The sequence below is a fragment of the Myripristis murdjan genome, chromosome 16 (assembly GCF_902150065.1).
Source record: "Myripristis murdjan chromosome 16, fMyrMur1.1, whole genome shotgun sequence".
In the NCBI taxonomy this organism is placed as follows: domain Eukaryota; kingdom Metazoa; phylum Chordata; class Actinopteri; order Holocentriformes; family Holocentridae; genus Myripristis; species Myripristis murdjan.
Window position 1 is genome coordinate 7,852,501 of NC_043995.1, and position 12,613 is coordinate 7,865,113.

Genomic DNA, 12,613 nt, shown 5'->3' on the forward strand with positions numbered 1-12,613 from the left:
AAAAAACAGTAACTGACTCTTTAAATATGTTGGCTTGACGTTAAAGTACATAGTGTATCAGTCTCACCCTTTACGCCACAGTGAAGTGAGCTAACTAGAAATGTTATACACATGGATTCTAGCAATGGTTTACATTGACCTAACAACAAAGAGACTAACGTTAACATTCAGATGAGTTACAGGTAGTGAAAAAGATCATGTTACTTTTGGAACAACTGATGAAATTTTGTGTCGAGTAGTAAGGGCTTCTTTGTCCTTCCTCTCACACCGAGCACAGTGTAAGAAACAGATTCTGCATAGCAGTGTCGGCTCATCACAGATAGTAAAACCAAATGATCTTCGCAGAATGATTCACTGAGTCATGACCAGAAAGCCTGAGTCTGGTTGTGAGACAGTGATCCTGCTGTGGTGGCTTGTAGCTGTGTGAGAGCCTAATGTCTTGTCAAAGAGAACATGGTGAGAAACATTGAACAATAGGTTTAGTAGCATATATTTGGAATAAATATTGTGTCTTGGAAGTCATCATCCCTTTAGTCATGAGCAAGTGTGATGCCGTTATTTGTGACTCCTCAGTGAAGTCTCATGTAAGTTGCGAGTTGTTAAAATCATGACTTAAATCTGACTCAAATCTAAGTCACTGTTTTTCCAATTAATCATCTTTCCAGTAGGGGTTGGCAATATAGACGTATTATTTATATATAGAATTATTTCATAATTTGCAGTACAGTTGTCCCTCGCCACAACACGGTTCACCTTTCGCGGCCTCGCAGTTTCGCGGATTTTTTTTAGTGCAATTTTGCATTTTTTTTTTTTTTTTTTCACAGCGCATTGTGTTCTGCATCCTGATTGGCTAAGGGACTGTAGACCATTGTCAATCAATCTCCTCCGTGCCATGTCTCCTGTACAGTGCAGAATGTGTTCACTCTATAATACTGGACTTATTTTTCTACGAAGGTTTGAACTTTGAGAGTGTTTAAACAAGTGAGAAAAGTGAGAAAATGTTAATGCCTATCTGAGAAAAGTGTATAAAATGTGTAGTGAGGGGTTTTACAGCCTTAAAACATCTATAATAATTGTAAAAAATAAAGCTGACTACTTCGCGGATTTCGCCTATTGCGGGTTATTTTTAGACCATAACTCCCGCGATAAACGAGGGACCACTGTAATGATAATCAAGAAGATATGAAAAAACAATAACTACAGTGCTTCCCACAGAATGACTCTACAGCGGAGGGGAGTAATACATTAGCCTACATCTTATTTCACCATCTTAATTCTAGTTAGTTCTCCACCTTTATTTAGCATTTTTACTCTATTTCACCCTGCACACCTTGCTTACCCTCCCCACCCAAAAAAACACAACTGGTGTCCTACATTGTTTTCACCCATGATTCACACCCAGTTCTGCTAATAACATGTTTAAGACTGTATGTTTGTGCAAACTGAAGTGCTGGTTACATGTTGATGGAGACCACAAAATGGATTGGGGGTGGGAGTGATGTGAAACTAATGGCACTAATTATATTTGGGCGGGCGTTTATATACCTGGGCGGTGTGGGAGAAACAGCTGATTCCTGGTCAGAGGCTGACACTGCTCTGTGTGTTTTTGTGGTGAGAGAATACTGTGGGCTGTGTGGTAGGGTTTGCAAAAGTGCCAATATGCCATCTTGCTGCTATATTCTTGATATCATGATATGACACTTTTTTTTCATGTACAAATTTATACTGGTATTATCATGAACAATATGATATGGCACAGCCCTACTTTCCAGTCTCTCCATATCTTTCAAATTTATGTCAGCCTAGGTTATTATGGTATTCAGAACCATGTATTTGGTATTCATACCCCCACCCCAATACAGACAGACAAACAGAAAAAAGGTCAATTATTTAAAGTATGGATAATTCATGTTTTTAAAGACTCTGCACTAGAGTTTTGTCTACATTTATTTATAGACAGTATAGGTCAGTATTTTTACAAGTAAAATTATGAGCTAATTTAAAAATGGCTCATAACTGTTCATCTCAAGGTTTCATTATTCATCTGCTCAAGCTAGTGTAACATCCAACCTGGATCACTCAAATGACAGCTATATCGAGCCTGTCTTCTCCACTTAACCCAAATATACTACAAACACACTGCAGATGGCGTAAAATGGTGGAAAAATAGAGGATTAATCACCCTTTTTGTCTGTGCACCTGTGAACTAATTAGAGTTTTTTGAGCTGAGAGGATGATTGTGTTCCTCATCTCTTGTATTCTCGTCTAGGGAACTACTTGCAGATGCATGATACTATGAAAACCAAAGATTTGTGATGGCCCCTCAGGGCAACATGCCACACAAAGAGTGTGGCATATTAACTTTTCTGACCATTTGCCAGACTTTTTCCACATTACATTTCCTTTTACAGTCAAGAAATGACATTTTTTCATTCTCAACTCATTTATTCGACAGAGAAGAGGGAAGAATGAATTAATTGATAGGACGATTTGACCTTTATTACTGCAGTTATTAAAACAAAATGTCAGTGTCTGGGGCTGCTGTAATGAGTCAAGACATGTCAGTGCAAAATAAGTCTATTAATCATCCGCTGGCATTTTTTCTTTGTTTAGAGGAGCGAGCCAGCAGGAAGGCCATTATTCACCTTGGTGGGAAGCAGGCATTATTTTGGCCTGTTTCTAACAACAAGCTAAAGGCAAGTGGCTCACTTAAATTGTTGCTTACCACTTAAGATCAGTCAGAACATTTAAGATCACTTTCCCCTCTCTGTCTCTATTTCGCTCTTTCCCAGGAGAGACAAAGAGGTTAAAAGAGGTGTAGCAACAAAAAGAGATGGAAAAAGACAGCCAGAGAGACACAAAGAGGCAAAGCAGCAGGAACAGTGAGCCAGAAACACAGAAGAAGGCATAGTAACAGTGAGTGAGAGAGCGCTCATGCCACAGAAAAATGGAGAAAGTGAGAGAAGGGAGTGTGTGACAGGAAGAGGTAGTGTGACACAGAGAGAAAGACAGATGGAGGTGGAGAGACAGTGAGTCAGACAAATAGAGGTACATCATCCCTGTCTCCCTTCTCTCTCCATGGTATGGCACTACTGTGACACACTAATCAGATGGGGGGAATATCTGACAGCTACCTTCAGGGCTGATGTAGTATGTTCAGGAGGAGGGAAAGGCTGCATCTGTCCAGGTAATCAGAGTTGCGCTGTGCTCAGGCCTGCATTGTCATTCTGCTGGCAGTGATCCTGTGCTGGTCCATAAACAGGAGTCGCCATACCATCTCAGCCACCCTGCGTCTCTCAGCCAACAGGGATATTTTTGATGACGATGTTGGATAAAGATGGAAGACAATTGGCTCCCATCTGACTTACACTTGTAAAAAAAAGCAGCATGTAATTCCTGTGTGTGCGGCTGTACAGAGAGTTTTAATTGGTGTAATTTTTTTATTTTGTGAATACGCTTTGATCACATCCACAGAAGTTCTCATCTCACCCATGCCTGAAGCAAGACATAATTGCTGTATGCTCTGCCACACTGAGAGCTCCATGAGTGTTGTTTTTGTTTTTGAATAAGCTTTGATCAAATCCATCAAAGAACTTGCACTCAAATAATTTGCTTCAGACTTGAGATCAGCTCTAATGTGCCAGCCTCAAACATGTTGGTAACATACAGTATATAGCCCTGATTGGCCTAGAAAAGAATTGCATTATTCGTGTTGGATGACATGTCTTGCCTTGTTTTCGTTGGAGTAACCTTTGGCATTAGTGCTTTCAATCCAAACTTTTTGATGTGCCTGATTCACTACAAGTAAAACCATTTTCATCAACTTTTTACAGCTATATGCCTTGAGCTAAGAGTTGTCATTAGGATGCTTCTCAAAATGGGATATCATTTCAGTTTTGCTTTAAATGTTTATGATTACGTAATTAAAGCAGAGATAGGTTTTAGGAGGAATAAAATGCTTACTCATTTGCTTTTGCCAAGACACATTTCTAAGCCCACATTTTGGTGCAGAGGAATCCAACATTGAGACAATGAGGTCTTTTTCTTGTAATTGTGTTGCCAGGATAAGATATGCAAATCTCTCTGGCTTCTAACAGTGCTGTAGGAATCCAATTTTCTTCAAATGGAGCCATATACATTGAGTGTTGAATGTACACAAATGTAGTATTCTGTAATAGGCTATTTTTCCTTATCCAAAGATAAATTCTGTAACATTATATAGCAGTCTATTAATGTTTTGTGTAAAAAATCAGCTCCTTTTTCAATTCATAGTGTTAGCAGTTGCATTTCAAGTGTGCTGGAATGCAAGTATTTGTCCGGTGGTCAGGTATTATTGTAGACAAATCTCCTTAAGAGGGTGAAAATGGGATTTCTAAGCTCACAGATGTTATGACACACTATAAATACCTATCCATTTAAGGAGCTGATCATACTTTTTCAAATTGCATGTCCTTCTTGCTCATGATGCCTTGAAGTGCTGTGCTTTCACCAACTGAAGTTAAAGTGAAAATGAAACGCTCCTGAGTAAACTTGGCCCATCTCCCAAAGTCAGATTAGGGCATAATCCTATATTTAGAGACATCCTTAATAGAGAGTCTCAGATGAAAATGTGATTTAGTTTGGAAACTTGTCTGCTAACTAAATCATCTTGTCTTTTCTCTGAGGACACAGCATGCCCCATGGTGTTTATTTGTTAATGACATTTTCCAGCCGTTCACCTAATGCTCTTGTTGCTAAAGCAACAAACAGTGAACAGTTGACTTGAATTTTTTTTTGGTCAGAAGTACTTAATTCCCAAGGAGCATGGCTTCTGTGGTTGAAAACAAGCTGTAGTAAAACAATGAATGACATTTTGTGGATTGCTTCAGAATATACTGTCAAGATGTCAAGCGGCCCTTTTTCATAAAACAACTCTGTTTATATGCCCTTGCTGTGGGGTCTCAGGAAAGCAATAAAATGTATAAAATCCATTCAGAATAAGTATGTTTTTTTGCCCTTCTACTTTTAGTGTTTTCATTCTGGTGATTAGATGACATTTTGAAAAGTTTTTAACTCTATCTAAGAAGGGCACTAGCAAGTAGGACAGTGGTGGTATCCTCTCTGATTCTGTACTCGTACCCCACCCTTGTGAGTATTGCTGCTGCAGTGCAGGTCAGAATAGTTGCTCAGACTTTAGTTTGCTGGTCTAAATTCATCCCATATTATCTTGGCCAGTAAGACATGGGGGTATTAACTGTTGGAATTGTAAATGGGACTGTGAGTACCAAACTCCATTGCTGACACATTGATTAGACTGTGGCCTCCTCATTCTTCTCCCTGACACTGTCTAAAAGTATTCCCCACATGTGTACTATCCCTCACATGACATCCTCCTTCGCTCGTTGGTTAGGTGCCTTAATGACTGCACTGCAACCTACAGTAAAGAAGACTCAACTCAGTTGGGACTTTGAACGAGGATTTAGGCTACATTTTGTCAGGGCTAAGCTCCTCCTGTCAAGTGTGGTCTTTGACATCTGAAAATGTTTTCTCTTGTATTTGAGGTGTCCACGAGATAAAAAATTGTACAAGAGGAATATTTTAAGCTTGAGCATATGAGGCTTAGTTTATCCTATGGGGTTTTACATCACCTCTGTTGCACATATTGCCATCACAGTGTGTCCACTTTCTTCCCTTTCCCTCCCCTGTCTTCATAGTGCTTGCTGCTACATGATCACAAGAGTTTGCTCAGCTTTTAGTGTAATGGGCAAAATTCATCATTTGCTGTTCATCTGTCCCACTTCTACTAGAGCCATCACAGGACAGGGCTTTTTGGCATCATATTGTGCAACTGTATTGTGCCCTTCCTGGTGGGTCTCATCGACCTCTTCACTGCAAGCTTCTACTCTGCAGCCACTGACTGCTCTGTTCTTTTCTGTTCTGCTCAACCAATAATTAGTTCCCCCGTGGATCCCGCTCCGCAAACTTGGGGTAAGGAGGGCAGTTCTAAAAACCACACAGCTTGACATCAAACCATGATTCATTGAAAATGTAACTCCCACATGGAAATGGCCCTGTGAACGCCCCTCCCCCTCACCCCCACCACATCTCTTGTTGGATAGGGGAGGAGGGGGCCTTGTTGCTACTGTACTTGCAAGTGCAGCAAAGGCAACAGGAAAGAGAAAAAAAATAGGTAAAAGAATAGTGCTGGCAAGATTCACTAGATGCTCTCCTTGTCTACCGGCTCTGCTTGGCTGCTCCAAGGGTGAGAAAATAAATCTCGACTTCCTGAATGAGATCAGTTACAACAAAAAGTAAAAGATATAATACCCTTCTTAGCAGCAACCCCCGGCTCATCAGATACCTGTGTAAAAAACACCTAATAAGGTCACATTTTCAAGTTTTTTTCTCACAAGATGTTTCCAAAATTGCATCAGATAGCAGTTGATTTCTTGCTGTATCTTGGCATACTGTGCAGTACCTGCAACAAAGGATAATTATTTACGGAGCAGCACAGTTCACAGTGCTGTAATTGGAAACTCTATTGAAGCTGTAAATACAGCACCTTATTCCTTGCTGTCACCGAGGGGAATTTATTTATTTATTTATTTTTTGCACGAGGCCTACAATAGACATCATTCACTTGGCTTACTGTCAAGCAGGGTTGTGGTGGCACTAAGACTGAAAAAAAAAAAAAAAAAAAATAGCAATAGGAAGTAGCCTGAGAAAACAAGAGGGCAATAGAGAGGGAGACATTTTGTTCCATGTACAAGTTCTATTCACCCTAACTGTTACATGGCCTGGCTTACGGGCGTGGAATGTCGATAGAACATCGGCAACCGCCACTGAGGAATGGGCAGCAACACATCTTGTTTACGATGTCGTGAAAACAAATGGATTTGTTTGGATCTGCACCTAATTTGAAATGGAGCAATGAAACAGACTGCTACAATGCAGCTGCCAGCCCTCAACCACCTTCCAACAAAAGAGAAGGTGCTCACTTGGGTGTTGATTGTATAGTACTGAGTATGTTATTGGTGAGCAAATTGCAACACAATTCTCAGAGCAATTCTCAGTTATATTAGAAACAAAGTACTGCAGTATACAAGTCACAGGTGTGATTTTGATTGAGGTTTTTAAACATTAAAATCACTTCAAGTGGTCCTTTACACTGCAAAAACGCAAAATCTTACCAAGATTATTTGTCTTATTTCAAGTCAAAAATGTCTTATTACTTGTCTAAATATTTCATCACACTTAAAATAAGACATGATCACCTCAGAAGTAACTTTTTTTTAGATAATTGTCTCTTGTTTCAAGTGAAAATTTGCTTGAAACAAGTGAAAATTTGCTTGTTTCATTGGCAAAATTTGCCAGTGGAAAAAGTGAAAATTCACTTGAAATAAGTGAAAATTAGCTAGAAACAAGAAACAAAATTTGCCAATGAAACAAGCAAATTTTCACTTGTTTCAAGAAAATTTTCACTTGAAACAAGAGACAATTGTCTAAAAACAAGTTACTTCTGAGGTGATCATGTCTTATTTTAAGTGTAATGAGATATTTTGACTAGGAATAAGACATTTTTGACTTGAAATAAGACAAATAATCTTGGTAAGATTTTGAGTTTTTGCAGTGTACTTTCATAGAACATTTTTGTATTTTATGCATTTTTTTGTGCACACGGTCACTACAGTGAGAAGTTCATGAATGTCAACCATCACACTCAGCTGGGGATGTGCAGTCATCACTGCTTTTATTTAATTCTAAAAACCTAAACTAAACCATATATTCAGGCAAGGAATAAATACCCAGATAGTGCTGTTTCATTTTCTGCTCTAAAATAACTTGACCTGTTTGCATTCCTCAGCATCTAGATTTGCAGGGAAAAAGTCTCAATGGTGGTGGTCACAGCAGAGCCTGATGACACTCAGTGTTGAAGGTTTACTGCTCTTGAACTTTCTGGATATTATATGTCGAAGCTGAAAATGGCAAATGTTTTACCATAATGATATCTTTAGAGGGACTCTGAGAGCAAATGTGATCCTACAGAATATACTATCATTAATGTGCTACAGTTAATCAGCTGTCTAGTCTTTCCTCTTTATAAGGGGGGAACCACCTCCCATGAAACTGAGGTTTTCTTTATAACTAAGGAGTCTTTCTCTCCTTTTCAACAGGTTAACAGGATTTACAATTCCACCGCCTGTTACCAGTTCTGGCTCCATTTTTTCACTGAGGCTTACTAGTGACTTTGCAGTAAGTGCTCATGGATTTAAGATAGCCTATGAAGGTAAGTAAAAGTTAATTTCCTTTTTAAAATTTTTCACTCATTAGAAATGGCCAAATGTTATTCAAGTTTGTGGTAAAAACAAAGACATCACTTGATGATGTTGATCTTTTTTTAGCATGGAAAAAAAAACAACATTAGCCAGGATAATGTAGACGCCATTTTATTCTTTGGAGAGGCAGTGTGATCGCTCTTCTTCTGCCTGATTTCCTGTAGGACTTCCACAGTTGAGTTATGAAAACATTAGGTTCCTCAATTAAGCAAATTAATCTCATATTTTCCAAATCAACATCCCTTCCCCCCAAATCCTGAACCTTTTGTCCAATTCCAGAGGTGCATCTGAAATCACACGGCAGATGGCGATGGGAATTAGTTGAACTAATGGATGTGCCGAGTTATCTCTGTTGAAGCAGAGCCGGGTGCAGTGGGGAACTGTCTAAATATGAGCTATCCTTCTGTGACCATCTCTCTCGCCCCTCATCTCTCCCCCTCAGCTCCTTCATCTCAACGCCATCGCTCATCCATCTCTCTCTATTCCTCTTTCTTTCCCCTCCCTTCATCATTTTATTTTCACTGTACCCTGTCTTTTGTCTAAAACTCTCCTCTCCTCTCCTCTCCTCTCCTCTCCTCTCCTCTCCTCTCCTCTCCTCTCCTCTCCTCTCCTCTCCTCTCCCACTATCCACCACTCTACCACCCCTCACGCCTCCTCCATGTCTGTCTCTGGCCCTTTTTGACCTGTAAGAACTTAGCAAGGCATGCCGTGCCATGAAGGCTTTCTCACAGGTTCTGGATTTTCCTCAAACCAAATTTTGGCACTGCTCGTGAGGTGATACTAAAGCTAGAGTACCAGGAACATTTAGGAGGCACAAGTAGTACTTTCGACCTAGATTAGTCATTAGGCATTGGAATGACAGCACATCCATAAACTTTACAATAGCTATCATCAGATGGCTGCAACACAAAGACAGCCAGCCAGCATCAAACAAACTGCAAGTGAGACAAACTAATAGGTGCATCCATTGTCAGTATTTGGGGAGAATGAAGAACCTTGAATGTCTTGTGTGCATGGTTCAACAAACAGCATACTGGTACCTCAGCTGGAGCTCTTCTGCGGTCCTGGAGAAGCAGGACATGATGGGAAAATGGTCTCCTCACATCAGCTGCTGGAGGGGCCGAGAAGAGGCTTCCTTTCACTTGCAGGCAGGAGGAGGAAATGCTGCCCCATTTGCCAAGTGAAAAACAATCAGGTGCAAAAAGTGTCAGGAGCTGATAGTCAGTTACCAGTCGGTGGGTTAAAATAGGTTAAATAGCTTGACAGATAACATCTGTTTTGATTTGACTGACTGTTTGACTCAGCTTTTAATTGATGTTTTGTGGTATTCAGTGAGAGCTTGACTCAAGTGAAATAAAAGTGTATTCAAAAATTTCACAGCATTTGGAAGAGCTGGGCATCATGTGCACAGCCAAAATGGGAGAGAGCAGGGCTATTCAAAAAAAATTGATTTTTTTTTTTTTTTTTTTAGGAGGCGCTTCATGCCCCTTCACGGTTGGTTCTACATACAGTGGAATAGGAAACAAAAGGCATTCCCTTTAGTTGAAGGGCTCTGACAAGTCCCAAGTAAAGTTTCAGGTTACCCCTGGTAGAAGAAAAGGGCCACGAGATCACTCCCCGCTCCATCCTGTTCCTATCCCCTCCATCCCTTAAAGGTCTCATTGTTCAGGTTATGCAGATTTTTTTTTTTTTTTTTTTTTTACAATGTCTGGACAGCAAAAAAAACACATACGACGCCATTTTTGCAAATGAGATCCAAACCACATCTGAAGATGGTTTCAAATGCGATTCTCATCAGTTTTCTACAGATACGTCTCATTCTGGACACACTAGACACTCGAGTAGGATTTCTACATCTCTTACGTCACTTGCAGCACAATACACAATGACAGCGTCAGATCAAAGTGATGGAAGTGCATAATAGTGGTTGCTGTTACCATATGTGCGTTAATTAATATCAGCCTCCTCTGTTGCTGAATTTCTCTAATGTGACAGAGATATTCTGCACCACAACTTGACAGCGCGATTATTTGGAGGGTGGGATGATGGAATTCCATTTCTCCCACTTCCATGTTGGAAAGCTGCATCTCCAGAGTGCAGAAAGTGATGCCTATGTCGTTACCATAGCAACCCATGCAGATATGTTGGTGATGTCTGGACCACACAAATCCGATCTGATCACTTGCAAGTAACAGTGTGGACTGTCTTTCTTAAAGATCTGATTTGAGAAACAAATCCGATTTGCCTGCAGTCTGAGCAAGGCCTTAGTCACATTTTGGTACACATGACATTTCTCCTGTTTGGTGAAACTTCGTTAGCAACTTGAACAGTTCATTTTCTGGTGACTTTAATTCATTCCTGATTTGTCTGAAGTGAGAATACAGTACACGGCACACAGAATAAATGATTTAACAGTGGATTTACTAATACATTACTATTTTACATATGGCTCTGAAATAAGGCTAAGGTAATTCCTGTTGATGACTAACTTTGTATCTTGTTATCTTCACCTATTTCTGTATAATAGCATGCCTTGCGATGGTCCACGTTGTGATCGTCTTCATCATCACTACTGTCACCATCACCTTCATCTTGATCATTATCGTCATCATTACCACCACCACCACCATCATCAGCAGCGGCTGAATTTATGTCCCCAAAACATAATTATAATCATAAGCATCCATTATTCTCAGTCAGAGACTCATATGAGTGGCACATACAGTATGCACCACAGATATTCAATGTACTCATCCATAATGCATCCATGTGCAAAACTCTAGTAACACATTGTCACCACTGTGCAGCTTTCTACCTTGTTATGTTGATATGCCTTGCTACAGTGTATGCATGAATATGTATAGGCTGCTCATTCTTGTGACTCTAAATGTGTGATGCTTGTACATTCTCAGAGATGATTGAATCATGACTGCAGTTAAGTGGATTTGGAATCCGCATGCATATGAAGGAGACAGTGAAGGACATGGCCAGATGGAATCTCATTGCTGGTCGGCCTGTCAATCTCTTGTCAAGTATGTTGGAATGCAAACCAGCTCCGACTTTTCCTGGATTTTACCCCTGATTAGCACCCCCTTCCTGGCTGGAGCATCTTTGCTTTCTCAGTGTGAGGCTGCAACCTTCACCTTTTCTCTTTGGCCTGAAAGGGTCAAGCTGCATTTATTATGGAATATAGATATGGGAGGGTTTCAACAAGATTGCTCAACAGTAGCCAATAGCCTTGGAGCTTTCCAGGGGATAGAGATAGGCTACAGGCACGTGGTGTACATGTACCCTGGGGTAATGCTATCTCCTTGCCCTTTGTTGAAGGTTGTGTACTCGCTGTGAAAACATGGCAGTGACTATGTAAAACCTGCCTAGATGTGGCATTTCTACTTTCATTGAATTTTTGTAAGACAGCTGACCCATAAAACATCATTTCCTCTTTTCTCCACAATTCATTTCATCACTCGTCCTTCCTTGTCAATGCAGATTGTCCACTGAGTTGAAAAATTGTGTGCATGTGCATGTGTTGTTTACCAGTTGCTTTGTCTTGTGATCTAACGTGGGCTCAGTCAATATTCTTTTCCCTGCCTGCACAGAAAGCCAGCCAGTCAGCCCAGCAGCTAGTCACCCAGCCAGCTAGGAAAGCCAGTCAGGCAGACAGGCAGTCAGTATACACAGTCCTTTCCTGTGGGGAAAGTGTGCTGCCTGTGTGCTCACAAACACTGCCACTCCGTCAAACTTCCATCTTCTTCAAAGGGCTACAAAGTCATTAGATATACAGGCGAAATAAATAGCTCAGCCCCAGAGAAATCTTGCACCCAACTACCTCATTTACTAGTTCACATAACTCACTCGCTACCTCTGTGATGAGGGCTAATGCAAGGCTGCCATGATCCTGCTGTGTGCAAATGTTAAATTGAGGTAACAGTTGTGCAGGAACATGTTTTATGATGACTGAATCCCATTCCTGTAGTCTTTCTCACTTTTTGTGTTCAGTGTTTTAACCAGACCTTATTTTATATTGTAGTGTGCTCTCCAATCCTATTAGCAGTGTTTGGCTTGGTTTGCATTGGTGTCATGTTGTTCTGGATTTGTGAGGTTTAGTGCACACTGCTGTTTTGACCAGGACTTAGTTTATGGATGAATTACAATATACATGTTTGTTTTTTGTTTTTTTAAGCAGCCTTTAGTGTATAGATTGGTTAGAGATGCTTTGCGAACTAAAGAGCACTCCAGTGTCATATTAGCATTGTTTACATTCATTTTGCTCCCCTATTTTAAAATTTGTTTACTGG

The 12,613-nt window shown here is 40.3% G+C and overlaps 1 protein-coding gene across 1 annotated transcript in view; it reads left to right on the top strand.

The window, feature by feature from the left end:
* LOC115373316 (CUB and sushi domain-containing protein 3-like) overlaps positions 1–12,613 on the top strand; it is a 285,861-nt gene that overhangs the window by 42,810 nt on the left and 230,438 nt on the right. The window contains exon 3 of the mRNA XM_030071637.1: positions 8,154–8,266. Within this exon, the coding sequence (XP_029927497.1) occupies positions 8,154–8,266 (113 nt within the window). The remainder of the gene's footprint in view (positions 1–8,153; positions 8,267–12,613) is intronic.